General features: G+C 39.3%; 1 protein-coding gene across 7 annotated transcripts in view; it reads left to right on the plus strand.

Moving 5' to 3' along the window:
• Window positions 1-25,226, plus strand: part of LOC139766121 (uncharacterized) — a 74,762-nt gene that overhangs the window by 7,527 nt on the left and 42,009 nt on the right. For 5 of the 7 annotated variants that reach the window (XM_071694344.1, XM_071694338.1, XM_071694341.1 and 2 more), the window contains exons 3-21: window positions 373-516; window positions 7,289-7,429; window positions 7,650-7,787; window positions 8,457-8,597; window positions 8,821-8,958; window positions 12,620-12,760; window positions 12,990-13,127; window positions 13,867-14,007; window positions 14,237-14,377; window positions 15,580-15,720; window positions 15,944-16,081; window positions 18,736-18,876; window positions 19,104-19,241; window positions 19,615-19,755; window positions 19,985-20,122; window positions 21,536-21,676; window positions 21,904-22,041; window positions 24,059-24,199; window positions 24,422-24,559. In XM_071694344.1, coding sequence (XP_071550445.1) covers window positions 373-516; window positions 7,289-7,429; window positions 7,650-7,787; window positions 8,457-8,597; window positions 8,821-8,958; window positions 12,620-12,760; window positions 12,990-13,127; window positions 13,867-14,007; window positions 14,237-14,377; window positions 15,580-15,720; window positions 15,944-16,081; window positions 18,736-18,876; window positions 19,104-19,241; window positions 19,615-19,755; window positions 19,985-20,122; window positions 21,536-21,676; window positions 21,904-22,041; window positions 24,059-24,199; window positions 24,422-24,559 — 2,658 coding nt within the window. The remainder of the gene's footprint in view (window positions 1-372; window positions 517-7,288; window positions 7,430-7,649; window positions 7,788-8,456; window positions 8,598-8,820; window positions 8,959-12,619; window positions 12,761-12,989; window positions 13,128-13,866; window positions 14,008-14,236; window positions 14,378-15,579; window positions 15,721-15,943; window positions 16,082-18,735; window positions 18,877-19,103; window positions 19,242-19,614; window positions 19,756-19,984; window positions 20,123-21,535; window positions 21,677-21,903; window positions 22,042-24,058; window positions 24,200-24,421; window positions 24,560-25,226) is intronic. The other 2 variants (XM_071694342.1, XM_071694343.1) reach the window with 2 other exon arrangements.

A 25,226-nucleotide genomic window follows, 5' to 3' on the forward strand; every position in this document is an offset into this window, starting at 1 on the left:
CTTGAGTTCATTAGTTGTGAAGATTTTTTTTGCTCTGGTCATCCCCTTGAATTTTAGTATGAATTCTTGTGTAAAAGGGTTGTTTTGTCTGATTAGAAATTGATTTACCCTACATTTGACTTGGAATGATGGTAAGTAGAACAATAATTAGCGGTATATGGATGTTGATTATGTATTTAGAATGGTAAATGATAATGCTATTTTAGTTGTAAGAGATTTTTTTCTGTATTGGCACTTTGGCAGGTCATTTACTTTTCCAGCTGACATTGCTTTCAATAAGGCATACTTTATCTTGTACTGTTTTGGCCACTAACAAAAAAAATATGTGCTAAAGTTAATAAAAATGATAGGAAATTTTCTTTTATCTAACAGACTTGCCTTGTCCTCGGATCTGTCCTCTACACTTTGACCCTGTATGTGGCACTGATGGAAAGACATATGGCAACAAATGTCAGCTGGCTGCTGCCACTGCCTGTGATAACCCCTGCATAGGGCTAAAATCGGTTGGGGGCTGTGGTGAGTTTGATTTATGCTTCTGCTTGTGAGTATGGAAAAGGAGCTAGTTAGCTGATTGAATTAACATTGTATATTAGTCATTATTCAAAACAAAATTTGTTCAATGCATTTTTTTTTTTTTCACTTGTTTACAGTTTCCTGTGTTAGTGAGGAACAGACAAAGAAAGGCCAAATTCACTAATGTCCAATTTCTAGGTGTCATGTAATGCACTGAAAACACAGCCCCTTATCCACAACCAGGCCCTACAGACGACCTGTGGCTTCCCCCAGCTGCTTCATATACCCTAGTTCAGTCTGTTGAGAATATTACCACCTTGTATACCACATTGTTCCAATTAAACTTCCCCTCATTTTTTTTTTTTTCCAAAGTTGATGACCCATTATCTTGTTTCCTGGCACTACCTCACTGATGCAGGAAATGGCAATTATTTATAGTAATAATACTAAATACATTTTGGAAGGAGGTAAAGAGAGTGCGTAAGACGAGGACAAATGGGATCATTGGTGAAGGGAGTAAATTGGGAGGTAATAATAAGTAGTGATGAAGTGAGGAGATGGAGTGAGTATTTGAAGGTTTGTTGAATGTGTTTGATAGTGGCAAATAGTGTTTTGGTGGGGTGGTGTGCAAAGTGAGAGGATCAGGGAAAATGGTTTGGTAAACAGAGAAGAGGTAGTGAAAGCTTTGCAGAAGATGAAAGCCAGCAAGGTGGTGGGTTTGGATGGTATTGTTGTGGAATTTATTAAAAGGGGGTGACTGTGACTGTGTTGTTGATTGGTTGGTAAGGATATTCAGTGTATGTATGGATCATGGTGAAGTGCCTGAGGATTGGAGAAAAGCATGCATAGTGCCATTGTACAAAGACGAGGGGATAAACGTGAGTGTTCAAATTAGGCACAAGTTTGTCGAGTATTCCTGGGAAATTATATGGGAGGGTATTGAGAGGGTAAATGCATGTACAGAGCATCCGATTGGAGAAGAGTAGTGTGGTTTCAGAAGTGATAGAGGATGTGTGGATCAGGTGTTTGACTTGAAGAATGTATGTGGGGAATACTTAGAAAAAGATGAATTTGTATGTAGCATGTATGGATCTGGAGAAGGCACATGATAGTTGATAGAGATGCTTTATGAAAGGTTTTTAGAGTATATTGTGCGAGAGGTAAGTTGCTAGATGTAAAGTTTTTGAAGGATGTAAGGCATGTGTACGAGTAGGAAGAAAGGAAAGTGATTGGTTCCCAGCGAAGGTCGGTTTGCGGCAGGAGTACGTGATGTCTCCATGGTTGTTTGATTTGTTTATGGATTGGGTGGTTAGGGAGGTGAATACGAAGAGTTTTGGAGAGAGGGGCAAGTATGCAGTCTGTTGTGGATGAGAGTGCATGGGAAGAGAGTTGGTTGTTGTTCGCTGATGATATAGCACTGGTGGCTGATTCAGGTGAGAAACTGCAGAAGTTGGTTACTGAGTTTGGTTAAATGTGTGAAAGAAGAAAGTTGAGAGTAAATGTGAATAAGAGCAAGGTTATTATGTTCAGCGGGGTTGAGGTACAAGTTGATTGGGAGGTAAGTTTGAATGGAGGAAACTAGAAGTGAAGTGTTTTAGATACCTAGGAGTGGACTTAGCAGCAGATGGAACCATGGAAGCGAAAATGAGTCACAGGGTAGGGGAAGGAGTGTTCTAGGAAAGTTGAAGGATGTGTGGAAGGTGAGAACATTATCTCGGAGAGCAAAAATGGGTATGTTTGAAGGAATAGTGGTTCCAACAATGTTATATGGTTGCGAGGCGTGGGCTGTAGATAGGGTTGTGCAGAGGAGGGTGGATGTGTTGGAAATGAAATGTTTTAGGACAGTATTTGGTGTGAGGTTGTTTGATCAAGTAATGAAAGGGTTAGAGAGATGTGTGGTAATAAAACAAGTGGTTGAGAGAGCAGAAGAGAGTGTGTTGAAATTTTGTTCACATGGAGAGGATGAGTGAGGAAAGATTGACAAAGAGGATATATATGTCAGAGGTTGAGGGAAGGAGAAACTGGAGACAAATCGGAGATGGAGGGATGGAGTGAAAAAGATTTTGAGGGATTGGGGCCTGAACATACAGTAGGGTGAAAGCCATGCAAGGAACTGTGAATTGGAATGATGTGGTACACCGGGGTTGACATGCTATCAGTGGAGTGAACCAGGGCATGTGAAGCTTTGGGGCATGTAAAGCTTTGGGGGTAAACCATGGAAAGGTCTGTGGGACCTGGATGTGGAAAGTGAGCTGTGGTTTCTGTGCATTACACATGACAGCTAGAGACTGAGTGTGAACAAATATGGCTTTTTTTTTTTTTATTTTCCTGGGGCTACCTCGCTGGAGGGGGAGATTCTGTTTCATGTGTGGTGGGATGGTGACAGGAATGGATGAAGGCAGCAAGTATGAACATGTACCTGTGCATAGATGTGTATGTTGAAATTTATATATATATGTATATGTGTGTGTGTGTGTGTGTGGGCATTTTTGTATATATATTTTTGTATATATATATATATATATCCCCTTTTTAAAAAGGGAAGTAAATGTTTATAGTTGTGTTACTGGAGTGATAGTTTTCATACATGGTGCCTTGACAAGAAAATAGTGAAATTGGAAAAAGTGTAACTTAGACATTGAAGCTTATTGATGCAGTGGTTAAATTGATGAGAACTACTATTGACGTTTGTGTAAATAAATTATACATTTCCTTTTTCCATAGCCAGAGGTTGAACCAGTATGTGACATTCATTTTTTCATTTCATTTCAAGCTAGAAGTTTCAGTTTTCTAAATTGTTTCTTATATTTTTCATATGTATATATATGTATGTGTGTGTGTGTGTGTATATGTGCGTATGTGTGTGTATGTGTGTGTATATATATATATATATATATATATATATATATATATATATATATATATATATATATATATATTATCCCTGGGGATAGGGGTGAAAGAATACTTCCCACGCATTCCTCGCGTGTCGTAGAAAGCGACTAGAGGGGACGGGAGCGGGGGGCCAGAAATCCTCCCCTCCTTGTACTTTTTTAACTTTCTAAAATGGGAAACAGAAGAAGGAGTCACGCAGGGAGTGCTCATCCTCCTCGAAGGCTCAGATTGGGGTGCCTAAATGTGTGTGGATGTAACCAAGATGTGAATAAAGGAGAGATAGGTAGTATGTTTGAGGAAAGGAACCTGGATGTTTTGGCTCTGAGTGAAACGAAGCTCAAGGGTAAAGGGGAAGAGTGGTTTGGGAATGTTTTGGGAGTAAAGTCAGGGGTTAGTGAGAGGACAAGAGCAAGGGAAGGAGTAGCAGTACTCCTGAAACAGGAGTTGTGGGAGTATGTGATAGAATGTAAGAAAGTAAATTCTCGATTAATATGGGTAAAACTGAAAGTTGATGGAGAGAGATGGGTGATTATTGGTGCATATGCACCTGGGCATGAGAAGAAAAATCATGAGGCAAGTGTTTTGGGAGCAGCTGAATGAGTGTGTTAGTGGTTTTGATGCACGAGACCGGGTTATAGTGATGGGTGATTTGAATGCAAAGGTGAGTAATGTGGCAGTTGAGGGAATAATTGGTATACATGGGGTGTTCAGTGTTGTAAATGGAAATGAAGAGCTTGTAGATTTATGTGCTGAAAAAGGACTGATGATTGGGAATACCTGGTTTAAAAAGCGAGATATACATAAGTATACTTATGTAAGTAGGAAAGATGGCCAGAGAGCGTTATTGGATTACGTGTTAATTGACAGGCGCGTGAAAGAGAGGCTTTTGGATGTTAATGTGCTGAGAGGTGCAACTGGAGGGATGTCTGATCATTATCTTGTGGAGGCTAAGGTGAAGATTTGTATGGGTTTTCAGAAAAGAAGAGTGAATGTTGGGGTGAAGAGGGTGGTGAGAGTAAGTGAGCTTGGGAAGGAGACTTGTGTGAGGAAGTACCAGGAGAGACTGAGTACAGAATGGAAAAAGGTGAGAACAATGGAAGTAAGGGGAGTGGGGGAGGAATGGGATGTATTTAGGGAATCAGTGATGGATTGCGCAAAAGATGCTTGTGGCATGAGAAGAGTGGGAGGTGGGTTGATTAGAAAGGGTAGTGAGTGGTGGGATGAAGAAGTAAGAGTATTAGTGAAAGAGAAGAGAGAGGCATTTGGACGATTTTTGCAGGGAAAAAATGCAATTGAGTGGGAGATGTATAAAAGAAAGAGACAGGAGGTCAAGAGAAAGGTGCAAGAGGTGAAAAAAAGGGCAAATGAGAGTTGGGGTGAGAGTATCATTAAATTTTAGGGAGAAAAAAAGATGTTCTGGAAGGAGGTAAATAAAGTGCGTAAGACAAGGGAGCAAATGGGAACTTCAGTGAAGGGCGCAAATGGGGAGGTGATAAGTAGTGGTGATGTGAGAAGGAGATGAGTGAGTATTTTGAAGGTTTGTGGAATGTGTTTGATGATAGAGTGGCAGATATAGGGTGTTTTGGTCGAGGTGGTGTGCAAAGTGAGAGGGTTAGGGAAAATGATTTGGTAAACAGAGAAGAGGTAGTAAAAGCTTTGCGGAAGATGAAAGCCGGCAAGGCAGCAGGTTTGGATGGTATTGCAGTGGAATTTATTAAAAAAGGGGGTGACTGTATTGTTGACTGGTTGGTAAGGTTATTTAATGTATGTATGACTCATGGTGAGGTGCCTGAGGATTGGCAGAATGCGTGCATAGTGCCATTGTCCAAAGGCAAAGGGGATAAGAGTGAGTGCTCAAATTACAGAGGTATAAGTTTGTTGAGTATTCCTGGTAAATTATATGGTAGGGTATTGATTGAGAGGGTGAAGGCATGTACAGAGCATCAGATTGGGGAAGAGCAGTGTGGTACAGAGCATCAGATTGGGGAAGAGCAGTGTGGTTTCAGAAGTGGTAGAGGATGTGTGGATCAGGTGTTTGCTTTGAAGAATGTATGTGAGAAATACTTAGAAAAGCAAATGGATTTGTATGTAGCATTTATGGATCTGGAGAAGGCATATGATAGAGTTGATAGAGATGCTCTGTGGAAGGTATTAAGAATATATGGTGTGGGAGGCAAGTTGTTAGAAGCAGTGAAAAGTTTTTATCGAGGATGTAAGGCATGTGTACGTGTAGGAAGAGAGGAAAGTGATTGGTTCTCAGTGAATGTAGGTTTGCGGCAGGGGTGTGTGATGTCTCCATGGTTGTTTAATTTGTTTATGGATGGGGTTGTTAGGGAGGTGAATGCAAGAGTTTTGGAAAGAGGGGCAAGTATGAAGTCTGTTGGGGATGAGAGAGCTTGGGAAGTGAGTCAGTTGTTGTTCGCTGATGATACAGCGCTGGTGGCTGATTCATGTGAGAAACTGCAGAAGCTGGTGACTGAGTTTGGTAAAGTGTGTGAAAGAAGAAAGTTAAGAGTAAATGTGAATAAGAGCAAGGTTATTAGGTACAGTAGGGTTGAGGGTCAAGTCAATTGGGAGGTGAGTTTAAATGGAGAAAAACTGGAGGAAGTAAAGTGTTTTAGATATCTGGGAGTGGATCTGGCAGCGGGTGGAACCATGGAAGCGGAAGTGGATCATAGGGTGGGGGAGGGGGCGAAAATTCTGGGAGCCTTGAAGAATGTGTGGAAGTCGAGAACATTATCTCGGAAAGCAAAAATGGGTATGTTTGAAGGAATAGTGGTTCCAACAATGTTGTATGGTTGCGAGGCGTGGGCTATGGATAGAGTGGTGCGCAGGAGGATGGATGTGCTGGAAATGAGATGTTTGAGGACAATGTGTGGTGTGAGGTGGTTTGATCGAGTAAGTAACGTAAGGGTAAGAGAGATGTGTGGAAATAAAAAGAGCGTGGTTGAGAGAGCAGAAGAGGGTGTTTTGAAATGGTTTGGGCACATGGAGAGAATGAGTGAGGAAAGGTTGACCAAGAGGATATATGTGTCGGAGGTGGAGGGAACGAGGAGAAGAGGGAGACCAAATTGGAGGTGGAAAGATGGAGTGAAAAAGATTTTGTGTGATCGGGGCCTGAACATGCAGGAGGGTGAAAGGAGGGCAAGGAATAGAGTGAATTGGAGTGATGTGGTATACCGGGGTTGACGTGCTGTCAGTGGATTGAATCAGGGCATGTGAAGCGTCTGGGGTAAACCATGGAAAGCTGTGTAGGTATGTATATTTGCGTGTGTGGACGTATGTATATACATGTGTATGGGGGTGGGTTGGGCCATTTCTTTCATCTGTTTCCTTGCGCTACCTCGCAAATGCGGGAGACAGCGACAAAAAAAAAAAAAAAATGTTTATGTAGGTGGATTGGGCCATTCCTTGTATGTTTCCTTGTGCTACCTCGCTAACATGGGAGATGGCGATTAAGTATAATTAAAAAAAGAACTAAATACGTTTGTATATATACACTTCAGCTCATTTGTCACGTGAACATTTTATTTAGAATAGTTGTACTTGATAGATTGAAGGAAATGGAATACTTGAACTTAGAATAAGTAAAGACTTATCTCTGGACTCTATGGATTTTAGATTCAAAGATAATGTATTACAATAAGTGAATGTTGAAAGTTAGTAATAGCATGTTATGTCAATTTACAGTTTATTGAAAACTAGTGGGAGGAAATGGAAAATGTATGAGTTTAGACATTAAAGAGCTTACACTAAACCATGATGTTGCTGATTTGTCAGTAACCTGTTATGACACATTTAATGGCTGTCTATATTTTTTTTGTAACCATGCACAAATCTATTAAGCTATTTCTGTTTTTTAGAATAGTTTTGATTACAGGACGACAGTGTGGAGATAGGTGCACCAAAGATTCCCAGCCTGTATGTAGCAGTGATGGGAAAACCTACACTAATGAATGTGTGCTAGATGAAGCTGCTTGTTATGATCCTTGCCTCAGAAAAGTGTCTGATGGTCCTTGTGGTTAGTAAAAGCCTGCTGTTGTGGATTACTTGACAGTGAAAGTGGAAGTCATATGTGAAAATAATGATAGATATAGTTAGGTTGAAATGATCTTGCAATCTTCACTTCAGTCATTTTCTATAGGCTGCAAAGATAGTTTTATAAAATGAGCGAGAGAATTGGAAGTGTTGAATTTCTTGTGTTTAACGAGTTTTCCATCTAGGCAAATTGTTTTCCACAGATCCTTGCTTAAGAATTTGTCCACCTGATTATTATCCAGTGTGTGGTAGCGATGGAAAGACATACACAAACCAGTGTGAGCTAGAAGTGGCTACATGTAAGAACCCCTGCATCACCAAGAAGGCTGAAGGACCCTGTGGTAAGCTGTCTTTTCCACCTCCATAGACACAGACTATGATTTATTTATTGTACTCAGTCATTGTATCCTGTGTTAGCGAGGTAGTGTAAGGAAACAGATGAAAGAATGGCCCAACCCACCCACATACACATGTATATGCATAAACGCCCACACACGCACACATACATACATACGTAGACTAACTCACACATATATACACATACATATTCATACTTGCTGCCATTTCGTGTGTGGCGGGGTGGAGACGAGAATAGATGTAGGCAGCAAGTATGAATAGATACATGTGTATATGTGTGTCTTTGTATGTATATGTTGAAATGTATAAGTATGTATATATATGCACGTGTGGGCATTTATGTAAATACGTGTGTGTGGATGGGTTGGGCCAATCTTTCGTCTATTAACTTTCACTACCTCGCTAATGCGGGAGACAGCGACAATGTATGATGAATATGAATAAGATTGTTATAGATGTCAAAGCAGTTTGTCAAAAACTAGTTTGAGGGTATAAAAAGAATGAGTGCATATTATACATTATAAAGTGTACATTAAGCCATAATGTTCTTGATTTGGTAATGATCTAGTATAAACATTGATTGGCTGTCAATATTTTTTGTAACCATGAATTTATTGAACTATTGCTTTTTTTTTAACTAGTTTTATTTACAGGGCGACAGTGTGGAGATAGGTGCACCAAAGATTCCCAGCCTGTATGTAGCAGTGATGGGAAAACCTACACTAATGAGTGTGTACTAGATGAAGCTGCTTGTTATGACCCTTGCCTCAGAAAAGTGTCTGATGGACCTTGTGGTTAGTAGAAGCCTACTTTTAGGGATTGTTATTCTGAAAGTGGAAGTCGTATATAAAGATAATGTTAAGTGTAGTGGAAATGATCATGTAATGTACAGTTCTTCAATCGGTTGATGTTGGCTGTGGAAGATGCATTTATAGAAAAGGTAAGAGAATTGAATTGTTGAATTTGATGTATTGGAAATGAAAGTTTTCCCAATTATATGCAAATTCTTTTCCACAGATCCTTGCGTAAAAATTTGCCCATCTGATTACTATCCTGTGTGTGGTAGCAATGGTAAGACGTATACAAACCAGTGTGAGCTAGAGGTGGCTGCATGCAAGAACCCATGCATCACTAAGAATTCTGACGGACCCTGTGGTAAGTTGTGTTTTCCATCTCCAGAGACAAACAAATCTTGGTATATAGGAAAATTAGATTACAGTGCATTGTTTGGTATCTTGATGAAAATTATCTCCATTTGCATGTTGTAATACCTTAATGCTTTAAGTGCTGTTTCAGGAAAAATTATCTGCTTTTTAAGTTCAGTCTTGAATGCATTTAATTTTTCTAGTATTTTGTCTCTAATATACACTTCTCTTTTGCCTATCACCTGTGTACAGCATGAAAGTTACATTTAAAGTGAATCCTCTTTCATTAAAGTTTTTTAAGGCAGTTAACCAAATTGACTCTACAGTACTGATTACACTGAGATATATACCTTTCAGCATGTTTTTCATGAGTATTTTGTTTAGAACGTAGTTGTACAAGATTTTTTTTTTTTTTTTATATACTTTGTCGCTGTCTCCCGCGTTTGCGAGGTAGCGCAAGGAAACAGACGAAAGAAATGGCCCCCCCCCATACACATGTACATACACACGTCCACACACGCAAATATACATACCTACACAGCTTTCCATGGTTTACCCCAGACGCTTCACATGCCCCGACTCAATCCACTGACAGCACGTCAACCCCTGTATACCACATCGCTCCAATTCACTCTATTCCTTGCCCTCCTTTCACCCTCCTGCATGTTCAGGCCCCGATCACACAAAATCTTTTTCACTCCATCTTTCCACCTCCAATTTGGTCTCCCTCTTCTCCTCGTTCCCTCCACCTCCGACACATATATCCTCTTGGTCAATCTTTCCTCACTCATTCTCTCCATGTGCCCAAACCATTTCAAAACACCCTCTTCTGCTCTCTCAACCACGCTCTTTTTATTTCCACACATCTCTCTTACCCTTACGTTACTTACTCGATCAAACCACCTCACACCACACATTTTCCTCAAACATCTCATTTCCAGCACGTCCATCCTCCTGCGCACAACTCTATCCATAGCCCACGCCTCGCAACCATAAAACATTGTTGGAACCACTATTCCTTCAAACATACCCATTTTTGCTTTCCGAGATAATGTTCTCGACTTCCACACATTTTTCAAGGCTCCCAAAATTTTCGCCCCCTCCCCCACCCTATGATCCACTTCCGCTTCCATGGTTCCATCCGCTGACAGATCCACTCCCAGATATCTAAAACACTTCACTTCCTCCAGTTTTTCTCCATTCAAACTCACCTCCCAATTGACTTGACCCTCAACCCTACTGTACCTAATAACCTTGCTCTTATTCACATTTACTCTTAACTTTCTTCTTCCACACACTTTACCAAACTCAGTCACCAGCTTCTGCAGTTTCTCACATGAATCAGCCACCAGCGCTGTATCATCAGCGAACAACTGACTCACTTCCCAAGCTCTCTCATCCCCAACAGACTTCATACTTGCCCCTCTTTCCAGGACTCTTGCATTTACCTCCCTAACAACCCCATCCATAAACAAATTAAACAACCATGGAGACATTACACACCCCTGCCGCAAACCTACATTCACTGAGAACCAATCACTTTCCTCTCTTCCTACACGTACACATGCCTTACATCCTCGATAAAAACTTTTCACTGCTTCTAACAACTTGCCTCCCACACCATATATTCTTAATACCTTCCACAGAGCATCTCTATCAACTCTATCATATGCCTTCTCCAGATCCATAAATGCTACATACAAATCCATTTGCTTTTCTAAGTATTTCTCACATACATTCTTCAAAGCAAACACCTGATCCACACATCCTCTACCACTTCTGAAACCGCACTGCTCTTCCCCAATCTGATGCTCTGTACATGCCTTCACCCTCTCAATCAATACCCTCCCATATAATTTACCAGGAATACTCAACAAACTTATACCTCTGTAATTTGAGCACTCACTCTTATCCCCTTTGCCTTTGTACAATGGCACTATGCACGCATTCCGCCAATCCTCAGGCACCTCACCATGAGTCATACATACATTAAATAACCTTACCAACCAGTCAACAATACAGTCACCCCCTTTTTTAATAAATTCCACTGCAATACCATCCAAACCTGCTGCCTTGCCGGCTTTCATCTTCCGCAAAGCTTTTACTACCTCTTCTCTGTTTACCAAATCATTTTCCCTAACCCTCTCACTTTGCACACCACCTCGACCAAAACACCCTATATCTGCCACTATATCTGTACAAGATAGATTTAAGAAAGTGTGATAGTGAAACATATCTGAAGTAATTGGATGGTGGTACAGGTACTTCTCTTGAATGGGTTTATTTGGAATTCATGAATGTCAAAAGTGAATATTAAATGGTAGTACAGTAGTGTTGAGGAGCAAGTCAATTGGGAGGTAAGTTTGAATGGAGAAAAACTGGGAAGTGAAGTGTTTTAGATATCTGGGAGTGGATTTGGCTGCGATGAAACAATGCAAGCGGAAGTGAATCATATGTTGGGGGAGGGGGCGAAAGTTCTGGGAGCATTGAAGAATGTGTGGAAGTCAAGAACATTATCTTGGAAAGCAAAAATGGCTATGTGTGAGGGAATAGTGGCTCCAACCATGTTATATGGTTGCGAGGCATGGGCTATAGATAGAGTGGTGCGGAGGAGGGTGGATGTGTTGGAAACGAGATGTTTGAGGACATTATGTGATGTGAGGTGGTTTGATCGAGTAAGTACTGAAAGGGTAAGAGAGATGTGTGGTAAAAAAAAGTGTGTGGTTGGGAGAGCTGAAGAGGGTGTTTTGAAATAGTTATGTCACATGGAGAAAATGATTGAGGAAAGATTGACAAAGAGGATGTATGTGTCAGAGGTGGATTGAACGAGAAGTGGGAGACCAAATTGGAGGTAGAAAGATGGAGTGAAAAAGATTTTGAGTGATCGGGGCCTGAACATGCAGGAGGGTGAAAGGCGTGCAAAGAATAGTGAATTGGAATGATGTGGTATACCGGTGTTGACGTGCTGTCAATGGATTGAACCAGGGCATGTGAAGCATCTGGGGTAAACCATGGAAAGTTTTTGTGGGGCCTAGATGTGGAAAAGGAGCTGGGGTTTCGATGCATTATACATGACAGCTAGAGACTGGGTGTGAACGAATGTGGCCTTTGTTGTGTTTTCCTCGCTCTGCCTTGTGCACATGCGGGAGGAGGGGGTTGTTATTTCATGTGTGGCCGGGTGGCGATGGGAATGAGTAAGGGCAGACAGTATGAATTGTGTAAATGTGTATATATGTACATGTCTGTGTGTGTATATATATGTATACGTTGAGATGTATAGGTATGTATATGTGCATGTGTGGACGTGTATGTATATACATGTTTATGTGGGTGGGTTAGGCCATTCTTTCGTCTGTTTCCTTGTGCTGCCTTGCTAATGCGGGAGACAGCGTCAGAGTATATTATAAAGATATATAAATATAGAAAGAGCATGTTATGGATGTCACTGCAGCTTGTTAAAAACTAGTTTCAGGGTATAGATATAATGTTTGAGTGCATACTATACATCAAAAAGTGCACATTAAGCCATAATGTTCTTGATTTGGTAATGATCTGGTGTAAATGTTAGGCTGTCAGTATTTTTTGTAACGCTTACAAAAAATATTGGCAGCTTTTCATGAATTTATTGAACTATTGCTTGTTTTTTTTTTTTAGACTAGTTTTATTTACAGGACGACAGTGTGGAGATAGGTGCACCAAAGATTCCCAACCTGTATGTAGCAGTGATGGGAAAACCTACACTAATGAGTGTGTACTAGATGAAGCTGCTTGTTATGACCCTTGCCTCAGAAAAGTGTCTGATGGACCTTGTGGTTAGTAGAAGCCTGCTTTTAGGGATTACTTTACACTGAAAGTTGAAGTCATATGTGAAGATAATGTTAGATGTAGTGGAAATGATCATGTAATGTACAGTTCTTCAATCTATTGATGTAGGCTGCAGAAGATTCATTTATAGAAAAGGTAAGAGAATTGAATTGTTGAATTTGGTGTATTAGAAATAAAACAAAGTTTTCCCAATTTTATGCAAATTCTTTTCCACAGATCCTTGCGTAAGAATTTGTCCATCTGATTACTATCCTGTGTGTGGTAGCAATGGTAAGACGTACACAAACCAGTGTGAGCTAGATGTGGCTGCATGTAAGAACCCATGCATCACCAAGAAAGCTGACGGACCCTGTGGTGAGTTGTCTTTTCCATCTCCAGAGACACAGACAATGGTATATAGGAAAATTAGATCACAGTGCATTGTATGGTGTCTTGAAAATTATCTCCATTTGTGTGTTGTAATACCTTAATGCTTTGAGTGCAGTTTCAGGAAAAGTTATCTGCTTTTTAAGCTTAGTCTTAAATGCATCTCATTTTTCTAGTATTTTGTGGTCTCTAATATGCACTTCTCTCTTGTCTGTCACCTGTGTGCAGCATGAAATTTACATATAAAATGAATCCTCTTTCATCAAAGTCTTTCAAAGAAGTAAACCAAATTGATTTAACATTAATGAATACAATTAGATATATACCTCTCAGCATGTTTTTCTTGAGTAGTTGTGCAAGATAGATTTAAGAGAATGGGATAGTGTTATATATGTTAAGTAATTGGATGGTGGTACAGGTACTTCTCTTAAATGGGTGGATTTGGAATTCATGAATAATGTCTAAAGTGAATATTAAATGGTAGAAAGTATGTTATGGATGTCAGTGCATTGTAAAAAGCCAGATTGAGGGTATAGATAGAATGTTTGAGTGCATATTGTACATTAAAAAGTGTACATTAAGCCATAATGTTGTTGATTTGGTAATGATCTGGTGTAAATGTTAATAGGCTGTCAATATTTTTTGTAATGCATAAAAAAGATATTGACAGCCTATTGTGAATTTGTTGAACTATTTCTATTTTTTTTTAGACTAGTTTTATTTACAGGTCGACAGTGTGGAGATGGGTGCACCAAAGATTCCCAACCTGTATGTAGCAGTGATGGGAAAACCTACACTAATGAGTGTGTACTAGATGAAGCTGCTTGTTATGACCCTTGCCTCAGAAAAGTGTCTGATGGACCTTGTGGTTAGTAGAAGCCTGCTTTTAGGGATTACTTTACACTGAAAGTTGAAGTCCTATGTGAAGATAATGTTAGATGTAGTGGAAATGATCATGTAATGTAGAGTTCTTCAATCTGTTGCTGTAGGCTGCAGAAGATTCATTTGTAGAAAAGGTAAGAGAATTGAATTGTTGAATTTGGTGTATTAGAAATGAAACAAAATTTTCCCAATTATATGCAAATTCTTTTCCACAGATCCTCCTTGTGTAAGAATTTGTCCAACTGATTACTATCCTGTGTGTGGTAGCAATGGTAAGACATACAAAAACCAGTGTGAACTAGAAGTGGCTGCCTGTAAGAACCCATGCATCACCAAGAAAGCTGACGGATCCTGTGGTGAGTTGTCTTTTCTATCTCTAGAGACACAGACCATGGTATATAGGGAAAATTACAGTGCATTGTATGGTGTCTTGATGAAAATTACAATCTCCATTTGCATATTGTAATGACTTAATGCTTTAAGTGCCATTTCGGGAAAAGTTATCTGCTTTTTAAGTTTAGTTTTGAAAGCATTTCATTATTCTAGTATTTTGTGGTCTTTAATATGCACTTCTCTTGCCTGTCATCTGTGTGCAGCATGTAATTTAAAGTGAATCCTCTTTCATCAAAGTCTTTTAAAGAAGTTAACCAAATTGATTTAACAGTACTGGGGATAGGGGAGAGAGAATACTTCCCATGTATTCCTTGCGTGTCGTAGAAGGCGACTAAAAGGGAAGGGAGCGGGGGGCTGGAAATCCTCCCCTCTCATTTTTTTAATTTTCCAAAAGAAGGAACAGAGAAGGGGCCACGTGAGGATATTCTCTCAAAGGCCCAGTCCTCTGTTCTTAACGCTACCTCGCTAATGCGGGAAATGGCGAATAGTATAAAAAAAAAAAGAAAGAAAAGTACTGAATACACTTTCAACATGTTTTTCATGAGTATTTTGTATAGAACCTAGTTGTACAACATAGATTCAAGAGGATGGGATAATGTTATATATGTTAAGTAATTGTATGGTGGTACAGGTCCTTCTCTTGAATGGGTGGATTTGGAATTTGTGAATGTCTAAAGTGAATATTAAATGGTAGAAAGAATATGTATTTCCTGCGTGTCGTGGAGGGCGACTAAAAGGGGAGGGAGTGGGGAGCTGGAAATCCTGCCATCTCGTTTTTTTTTTTTTTTTTAATTTTCCAAAAGAAGGAACAGAGATCGAGGCCAGGTGAGGATATTCCCTCAGAGGCCCAGTCCTCTGTTCTTAACGCTACCTTGCTAACGCGGGAAATGGCAAATAGTTTGAAAGAAAAAGAAAAAAGAAAGAATATGTTATGGATGTCACTGCAGATTGTAAAACACTAGTTTGAGGGTATGAATAGAATGTTTGAATGTATGTCATACATTAAAAAGTGTACATTAAGCCATAATGTTGTTGATTTGGTAATGATGTGATGTAAACTTTGATAGGCTGTCAATATTTTTGTAACGCATAAAAAAGATATTGACAGCCTATCATGAATTTATTGAACCATTGCTCTTTTTTCTTAGACTAATTTTATTTACAGGTCGACAGTGTGGAGATAGGTGCACCAAAGATTCCCAGCCTGTATGTAGCAGTGATGGGAAAACCTACACTAATGAGTGTGTGCTAGATGAAGCTGCTTGTTATGACCCTTGCCTCGGAAAAGTGTCTGATGGACCTTGTGGTTAGTAGAAGCCTGCTTTTAGGGATTGTTATACTGAAAGTGGAAGTCATATATAAAGATAATGTTAAGTGTAGTGGAAGTGATCATGTAATGTACAGTTCTTCAGTCGGTTGATGTTGGCTGTGGAAGATGCCTTTATAGAAAAGGTAAGAGAATTGAATTGTTGAATTTGGTGTATTGGAAATGAAAGTTTTCCCAATTATATGTAAATTCTTTTCCACAGATCCTTGCGTAAAAATTTGCCCATCTGATTACTATCCTGTGTGTGGTAGCAATGGTAAGACGTATACAAACCAGTGTGAGCTAGAGGTGGCTGCATGTAAGAACCCATGCATCACTAAGAAATCTGACGGGCCCTGTGGTAAGTTGTGTTTTCCATCTCCAGAGACAAACAAATCTTGGTATATAGGAAAATTAGATTACAGTGCATTGTATGGTGTCTTGATGAAAATTATCTCCATTTGCATGTTGTAATACCTTAATGCTTTAAGTGCTGTTTCAGGAAAAATTATCTGCTTTTTAAGTTTAGTCTTGAATGCATTTAATTTTTCTAGTATTTTGTTGTCTCTAATATACACTTCTCTCTTGCCTATCACCTGTGTACAGCATGAAAGTTACATTTAAAGTGAATCCTCTTTCATCAAAGTTTTTTAAGGCAGTTAACCAAATTGATTTAACAGTACTGAATACACGTGAGATATATACCTTTCAGCATGTTTTTCATGAGTATTTCGTTTAGAATGTAGTTGTACAAGATAGATTTAAGAAAGTGTGATAGTGAAACATACCTGAAGTAATTGGATGGAGGTACAGGTACTTCTCTTGAATGGGTTTATTTGGAATTCATGAATGTCAAAAGTGAATATTAAATGGTAGTACAGTAGGGTTGAGGAGCAAGTCATTTGGGAGGTAAGTTTGAATGGAGAAAAACCGAAGTGAAATTTACATTTAAAGTGAATCCTCTTTCATCACCGTCTTTTAAAGAAGTTAACCAAATTGATTTAACAGTACTGAATACACTTTCAACATGTTTTTCATGAGTATTTTGTATAGAACCTAGTTGTAGAAGATAGATTTAAGAGAATGGGATAGTGTTACATATGTTAAGTAATTGGATGGTGGTACAGGTACTTCTCTTGAATGGGTTGATTTGGAATTTGTGAATGTCTAAAGTGAATATTAAATGGTAGAAAGAGTATGTTATGGATGTCAATGCAGATTGTAAAAAACTAGTTTGAGGGTATGAATAGAATGTTTGAATGCATATTATACATTAAAAAGTGTACATTAAGCCATAATGTTGTTGATTTGGTAATGATCTGATGTAAACGTTGATAGGCTGTTAATATTTTTTTTTTTTTTTGTCACTGTCTCCCACGTTTGCAAGGTAGCGCAAGGAAACAGACGAAAGAAATGGCCCAACCCACCCCCATACACGTGTATATACATACACGTCCACACACGCAAATATACATGCCTACACAGCTTTCCATGGTTTACCCCAGACGCTTCACATGCCCTGATTCAATCCACTGACAGCACGTAAACCCCGGTATACCACATCGATCCAATTCAATCTATTCCTTGCCCTCCTTTCACCCTCCTGCATGTTCAGGCCCCGATCACACAAAATCTTTTTCACTCCATCTTTCCACCTCCAATTTGGTCTCCCACTTCTCCTCGTTCCCTCCACCTCCGACACATATATCCTCTTGGTCAATCTTTCCTCACTCATTCTCTCCATGTGCCCAAACCATTTTAAAACACCCTCTTCTGCTCTCTCAACCACACTCTTTTCATTTCCACACATCTCTCTTACCCTTACGTTACTTACTCGATCAAACCACCTCACACCACACATTGTCCTCAAACATCTAATTTACAGCACATCCACCCTCCTGCGCACAACTCTATCCATAGCCCACGCCTCGCAACCATACAACATTGTTGGAACCACTATTCCTTCAAACATACCCATTTTTGCTTTCCGAGATAGTGTTCTCGACTTCCAAACATTCTTCAAGGCTCCCAGGATTTTCGCCCCCTCCCCCGCCCTATGATTCACTTCCGCTTCCATGGTTCCATCCGCTGCCAGATCCACTCCCAGATGTCTAAAACACTTTACTTCCTCCAGTTTTTCTCCATTCAAACTTACCTCCCAATTGACTTGACCCTCAACCCTACTGTACCTAATTACCTTGCTTTTATTCACATTTACTCTTAACTTTCTTCTTTCTCACACTTTACCAAACTGTCACCAGCTTCTGCAGTTTCTCACATGAATCAGCCACCAGCGCTGTATCATCAGCGAACGACAACTGATTCACTTCCCAAGCTCTCTCATCCACAACAGACTTCATACTTGCCCCTCTTTCCAAAACTCTTGCGTTCACCTCCCTAACAACCCCATCCATAAACAAATTAAACAACCATGGAGACATCACACACCCCTGCCGCGAACCTACATTCACTGAGAACCAATCACTTTCCTCTCTTCCTACACGTACACATGCCTTACATCCTCGATAAAAACCTTTCACTGCGTCTGACAACTTGCCTCCCACATCATATATTCTTAATACCTTCCACAGAGCATCTCTATCAACTCTATCATATGCCTTCTCCAGATCCATAAATGCTACATACAAATCCATTTGCTTTTCTAAGTATTTCTCGCATACATTCTTCAAAGCAAACACCTGATCCACACATCCTCTACCACTTCTGAAACCACACTGCTCTTCCCCAATCTTATGCTCTGTACATGCCTTCACCCTCTCAATCAATACCCTCCCATATAATTTACCAGGAAATACCATCCAAACCTGCTGCCTTGCCGGCTTTCATCTTCTGCAAAGCTTTTACTACCTCTTCTCTGTTTACCAAATCATTTTCCATAACCCTCTCACTTTGCACACCACCTTGTAGGTAACGCATAAAAAAGATATTGGCAGCTTTTCATGAATTTATTGAACTATTGCTTTTTTATCTTTAATGGACTAATTTTATTTACAGGTCGACAGTGTGGAGATAGGTGCACCAAAGATTCCCAACCTGTATGTAGCAGTGATGGGAAAACCTACACTAATGAGTGTGTACTAGATGAAGCTGCTTGTTATGACCCTTGCCTCCGAAAAGTGTCTGATGGACCTTGTGGTTAGTAGAAGCCTACTTTTAGAGATTACTTTACACTGAAAGTTGAAGTCATATGTGAAGATAATGTTAAATGTAGTGGAAATGATCATGTAATGTGCAGTTCTTCAATCTGTTGCTGTAGGCTGCTGAAGATTCATTTATAGAAAAGGTAAGAGAATTGATTTGTTGAATTTGGTGTATTAGAAATGAAACAGTTTTCCCAATTTTATGCAGATTCTTTTCCACAGATCCTTGCATAAGAATTTGTCCATCTGATTACTATCCTGTGTGTGGTAGCAATGGTAAGACATACAAAAACCAGTGTGAACTAGAAGTGGCTGCCTGTAAGAACTCATGCATCACCAAGAAAGCTGATGGACCCTGTGGTGAGTTGTCTTTTCCATCTCCAGAGACACAGACCATGGTATAAAGGAAAATTAGATTACAGTGCATTGTATGGTGTCGGGAGACAGCGTCAGAGTATATTATACAGATGTATAGATATAGAAAGAGCATGTTATGGATGTCAATGCAGCTTGTTAAAAACTAGTTTAAGGGTATAGATATAATGTTTGAGTGCATATTATACATCAAAAAGTGTACATTAAGCCATAATGTTCTTGATTTAGTAATGATTTGGTGTAAATGTTGATAGGCTGTCAGTATTTTTTGTAACGCTTACAAAAAATATTGGCAGCTTTTCATGAATTTATTGAACTATTGCTTTTTTTTTCTTTTTTAGACTAATTTTATTTACAGGTCGACAGTGTGGAGATAGGTGCACCAAAGATTCCCAACCCGTATGTAGCAGTGATGGGAAAACCTACACTAATGAGTGTGTACTAGATGAAGCTGCTTGTTATGACCCTTGCCTCAGAAAAGTGTCTGATGGACCTTGTGGTTAGTAGAAACCTGCTTTTAGGGATTACTTTACACTTAAAGTTGAAGTCATATGTGAAGATAATGTTAAATGTAGTGGAAATGATCATGTAATGTACAGTTCTTCAATCTGTTGCTGTAGGCTGCAGAAGATTCATTTGTAGAAAAGGTAAGAGAATTGAATTGTTGAATTTGGTGTATTAGAAATGAAACAAAGTTTTCCCAATTTTATGCAAATTCTATTCCACAGATCCTTGCGTAAGAATTTGTCCGTCTGATTACTATCCTGTGTGTGGTAGCAATGGTAAGACATACAAAAACCAGTGTGAACTAGAAGTGGCTGCATGTAAGAACCCATGCATCACCAAAAAAGCTGACGGACCCTGTGGTGAGTTGTCCTTTCCATCTCCAGAGACACAGACCATGTTTTTTTTTTTTTTTTTTTTTTTTTTTTTTTTGCCGCTGTCTCCCGCGTTTGCGAGGTAGCGCAAGGAAACAGACGAAAGAAATGGCCCAACCCACCCCCATACACGTGTATATACATACGTCCACACACGCAAATATACATACCTACACAGCTTTCCATGGTTTACCCCAGACGCTTCACATGCCCTGATTCAATCCACTGACAGCACGTCAACCCCGGTATACCACATCGCTCCAATTCACTCTATTCCTTGCCCTCCTTTCACCCTCCTGCATGTTCAGGCCCCGATCACACAAAATCTTCTTCACTCCATCTTTCCACCTCCAATTTAGTCTCCCACTTCTCCTCGTTCCCTCCACCTCCGACACATATATCCTCTTGGTCAATCTTTCCTCACTCATTCTCTCCATGTGCCCAAACCATTTCAAAACACCCTCTTCTGCTCTCTCAACCACGCTCTTTTTATTTCCACACATCTCTCTTACCCTTACGTTACTTACTCGATCAAACCACCTCACACCACACATTGTCCTCTAACATCTCATTTCCAGCACATCCATCCTCCTGCGCACCACTCTATCCATAGCCCACGCCTCGCAACCATACAACATTGTTGGAACCACTGTTCCTTCAAACATACCCATTTTTGCTTTCCGAGATAATGTTCTCGACTTCCACACATTCTTCAAGGCTATATACCATGGTATATAGGAAAATTAGATTGCAGTGCATTGTATGGTGTCTTGATGAAAATTACCATCTCCATTTACATGTTGTAACACCTTAATGCTTTAGGTGCCATTTCAGGAAAAAGTCAACTTTTTTGAGTTTTGTCTTGAACACATTTCATTTTTCTCTCTTCTCTCCTATCACTGCTGTGCAGCATGAAACATACATTTAAAGTGAATCTTCTTTCATCCAAGTTTTTTTTTTTAAGTAAATGAATTGATTTAACTGTACTGAATTCATTCAAGTATATACATTTCGGCATATTTCTCATGAACATTTTGTTCAGAACTGAATTGTACAAGATAGATTTAAGAGAATGGGATAGTGGAACATATCTTAAGTAAATGGATGGTGGTACAGGTACTTCTCTTGAATGGGTGGATTTGGAATTCATGAATGTCTTGAGTGAATATTGGATGGTAGAAAGAGTATGTTATGGATGTCAATGCAGCTTGTCAAAAACTAGTTTGAGAGTATAAATGTAAAGTTTGAGTGCATATTATGCATCAAAATGTTTACATTAAGCCAGATTGTTCTTGATTTGGTAATGATTGTGTATAGACATTGTTAGGATGTCAATATTTTTTGTATAACTACTCATGAAATTACTGAACTATTGCTTTTTTAGACTAATATTATTTACAGGGCGACAGTGTGGAGATAGGTGCACCAAAGATTCCCAACCCATATGTAGCAGTGATGGGAAAACCTACACTAATGAGTGTGTACTAGATGAAGCTGCTTGTTATGACCCTTGCCTCAGAAAAGTGTCTGATGGACCTTGTGGTTAGTAGAAGCCTGCTTTTAGGGATTACTTTACACTGAAAGTTTGTCATATATGAAGATAATGTTAGATGTAGTGGAAATGATCATGTAACATACAGTTCTACAATCTGTTGCTGTAGGCTGCAGAAGATTCATTTATAGAAAAGGTAAGAGAATTAGATTGTTGAATTTGGCACATTGGAAATGAAACAAAGTTTTCCCAATTTTATGCGAATTCTTTTCCACAGATCCATGTGTAAGAATTTGTCTATCTGATTACAATCCTGTGTGTGGTAGCAATGGTAAGACATACTCAACCCAGTGTGAGCTAGAAGTGGCTGCATGTAAGAACCCATGCATCACCAAGAAAGCTGATGGACCCTGTGGTGAGTTACCTTTTTATGTCTGAGGCAATCAACCATGGTATTTGGAAAAATTTATTACAGTGCATTGTAAGGTGTCTTGATAAAAATTACAGTATTACCATTTGCATGTTGTAATACCTTAAGTCCTTAATAGTTTAAGTGCCGTTTAGGGAAAGTGTCTTTACTTCCTTGACTGTTTAGTCTGTTAAGCACATTTAATCTTCCTTGTATTAAATGTGATATGTGATATGCACTTTTCTCGTACCTATAACTTGTGTTTAGCATGAAATTAAAAGCAGACTCGTGTTTTTCTAAACTGGGGAAGACTTTAGTTTTTTGATTGTGTGACCTATAAGTGGCTGCATGTAAGAGCCCCTGCATCACAAAGAAGCATGATGGACCCTGTGGTGGGGGGAGGGGGGTCTTTTGTATTTCCAGTAGGAAACAAACTATGGTAAACAGTAAAAATTGAATTAAATTGCATTGTACAGTGTCAAGTACAAATTGGACTTTGTCCATTTGCATGTTGTAGTATCATTGCACTTCAGAAATGCTGATTAGGGAAATTACACCACTTTTGTGACAGTTGAGTCTATCACATAGATTTCATTTTACCATCATTTCCTATGATCTCTAGTGTGCCCTTTTACTTTAATTTTAGTTCGATGCAGCATTGTGAAAAATAAGACTATCTCTTTTTAAAACTGTCTCTTTTTAAATCAGGGAAGGTGATATTGATTTGTTTGACTGTTTACTTGCAGATAAATACAGTACAGATGTCAGTATGTCTTACTTTTAGGAAGTTTCATGAATTATAAAACTACTGAAGAAATTGTATATGTACATGTCAGTGTGTTTGTCTTGAGAGCATTTTGTTTAAACAGAATTGGACTGCACAAATTTAAGAAAATGGGATAGTGGAGCATATCTTAAGTAAATGGATGGAAGTACAGGAGCTTTCCTCTTGACTGGGTGGAAGGAGAGAACATTATCTTGGAGAGCAAAAATGGGTATGTTTGAAGGAATATCAGTTCCAACAATGTTATACGGTTGCGAGGCATGGGCTATAGATAGGGTTGTGCGGAGGAGGGTGGATGTGTTGGAAATGAAATGTTTGAGGACATGTGGTGTGAGGTGGTTTGATTGAGTAAATAATGAAACTGTAAGAGAGATGTGTGGAAATAAAAAGTGTGGGTGAGAGAGCAGAAGAGGGTGGGTTGAAATGGTTTGGACATATGGAGAGAATGAATGAGGAAAGATTGACAAAGAGGATATATGTGTCAGGTGGAGGGAACAAGAAGCAGGAGACCAAATTGGAGGTGGAAGGATGGAGTGATAAAGATTGAGCAATCAGGGCCTGAACATACAGGAGGGTGAGAGCTGTGCAAGGAATAGTGAATTGGAACAATGTGGTATACTGGGGTCGACGTGCTGTCAGTGGACTGAACCAGGGCATGTGAAGTGTCTGTGGTAAACCATGGAAAGGTCTGTGGGCCCCGGATGTGGATAGAGAGCTGTGGTTTTGGTGCATTACACATGACAGCTAGATACCAAGTGTAGATGAATCTGGCCTTTGTCTTCCTGGCACTACCTCACTGAAGCAGGTGGGTAGCAATGCTGTTTCCTATGGCAAGGGATAGGGACAGAAATGGATGAAGGCAAGCAAGTATGATCATGTACATGTGTATATATATGTATTTGTATGTATATGTTGTGTATGGTCGTTTATGTATGTGTATATGAGTGTATGGGCCACTCGTCGTCTGTTTCCTGGTGCTACTTCGTTGAGTCGGGAAACGGCGATTATGTATAATGATAACTTGGAATGTGTTATGAATGTCATTGCAGTTTATCAAAAATTAGTTTGAGGGAGTAAAGGGAATGTTTGAGTGCATATTTAAGATTAAAAAATGAATGTTAAACCATAATGTTGCTGATTTGGTAATGAACTGGTATGAAAGTTGATAGGCTGTCAGTATTTTATGTAATGAACAAATTTATTGGACTGTAGCTTTTTTATTAGTAATTCTATTTACAGGGCGACAGTGTGGAGATAGGTGCTCCAAAGATTCCCAACCCGTATGTAGCAGTGATGGGAAAACCTACACTAACGAGTGTGTGTTAGATGAAGCTGCTTGTTATGACCCTTGCCTCAGAAAAGTGGCTGATGGATCTTGTGGTTAGTAGAAGACTCTTTTTAGAGATTTCTTGACATTGAAAGTGAAAGTTATGTAAGGTGATCAATGTAGTGGATATGATCATGTAATGTACTGTTCTCTAGTCAGTTGCTATAGGCTATGGAAGATGCATTTATAAAAAGGGCAAGGGAATTTTTTAATTTGGTATATTAGATATGAGGCTGAAAGTTTTCCAAATTTTGATGCAAATTATTTTTTTGCAGATCCTTGCTTAAGGATTTGTCCACCTGAGTATTATCCTGTGTGTGGTAGCAATGGTAAGACATACACAAACCAGTGTGAGCTAGAAGTGGCTGCATGTAAGAACTCCTGCATCACCAAGAAGTCTGATGGACCCTGTGGTGAGTTATCTTTTCCATCTCCAGAGGTAAAGAAACTATGGTAATTAGGAAAATTAGATTACTGGGCATTATAAGGTGTCTTGATGCAAATTGTAATCTATCCTTATGCATGTTGAAAGACCTTAATAGTTTAAGTGCTGTTTATGGAAAAAGTCTCTACTTTGACAGTTTAGTCTGTTTAGCACATCGCTTATTCAATCATTTTCTGTGATCTGTGTGCAGCATGAACTTTAAAAGGGACTTGTATTTTCCAAAATCGGGGAAGATTATACTGTGCAAGTTTTTTAGACTGTGTGACCAAGAAGTGGCTGCATGTAAGAACCCCTGCATCACTAAGAAGGCTGATGAACCCTGCAGTGAGTGATCTTTTCTATCCAGAGGCAAACAAACCATGATATAGAGGAAATTTAGATTATAGTGCATAGTAAGGTGTCTTGATAAAAATCGCAATCTATCCATTGCATGTTGAAAGACCTTAATAGTTTAAGTGCTGTTTAGGGGGAAAGTTTCTACTTTGACAATTTAGTCTGTTTAGCACATCGCTTATTCAATCATTTTCTGTGATCTGTGTGCAGCATGAACTTTAAAAGGGACTTGTATTTTCCAAAATCGGGGAAGATTATACTGTGCAAGTTTTTTAGACTGTGTGACCAAGAAGTGGCTGCAT

Source organism: Panulirus ornatus, chromosome 57 (genome assembly GCF_036320965.1).
Source record: "Panulirus ornatus isolate Po-2019 chromosome 57, ASM3632096v1, whole genome shotgun sequence".
Taxonomy (NCBI): domain Eukaryota; kingdom Metazoa; phylum Arthropoda; class Malacostraca; order Decapoda; family Palinuridae; genus Panulirus; species Panulirus ornatus.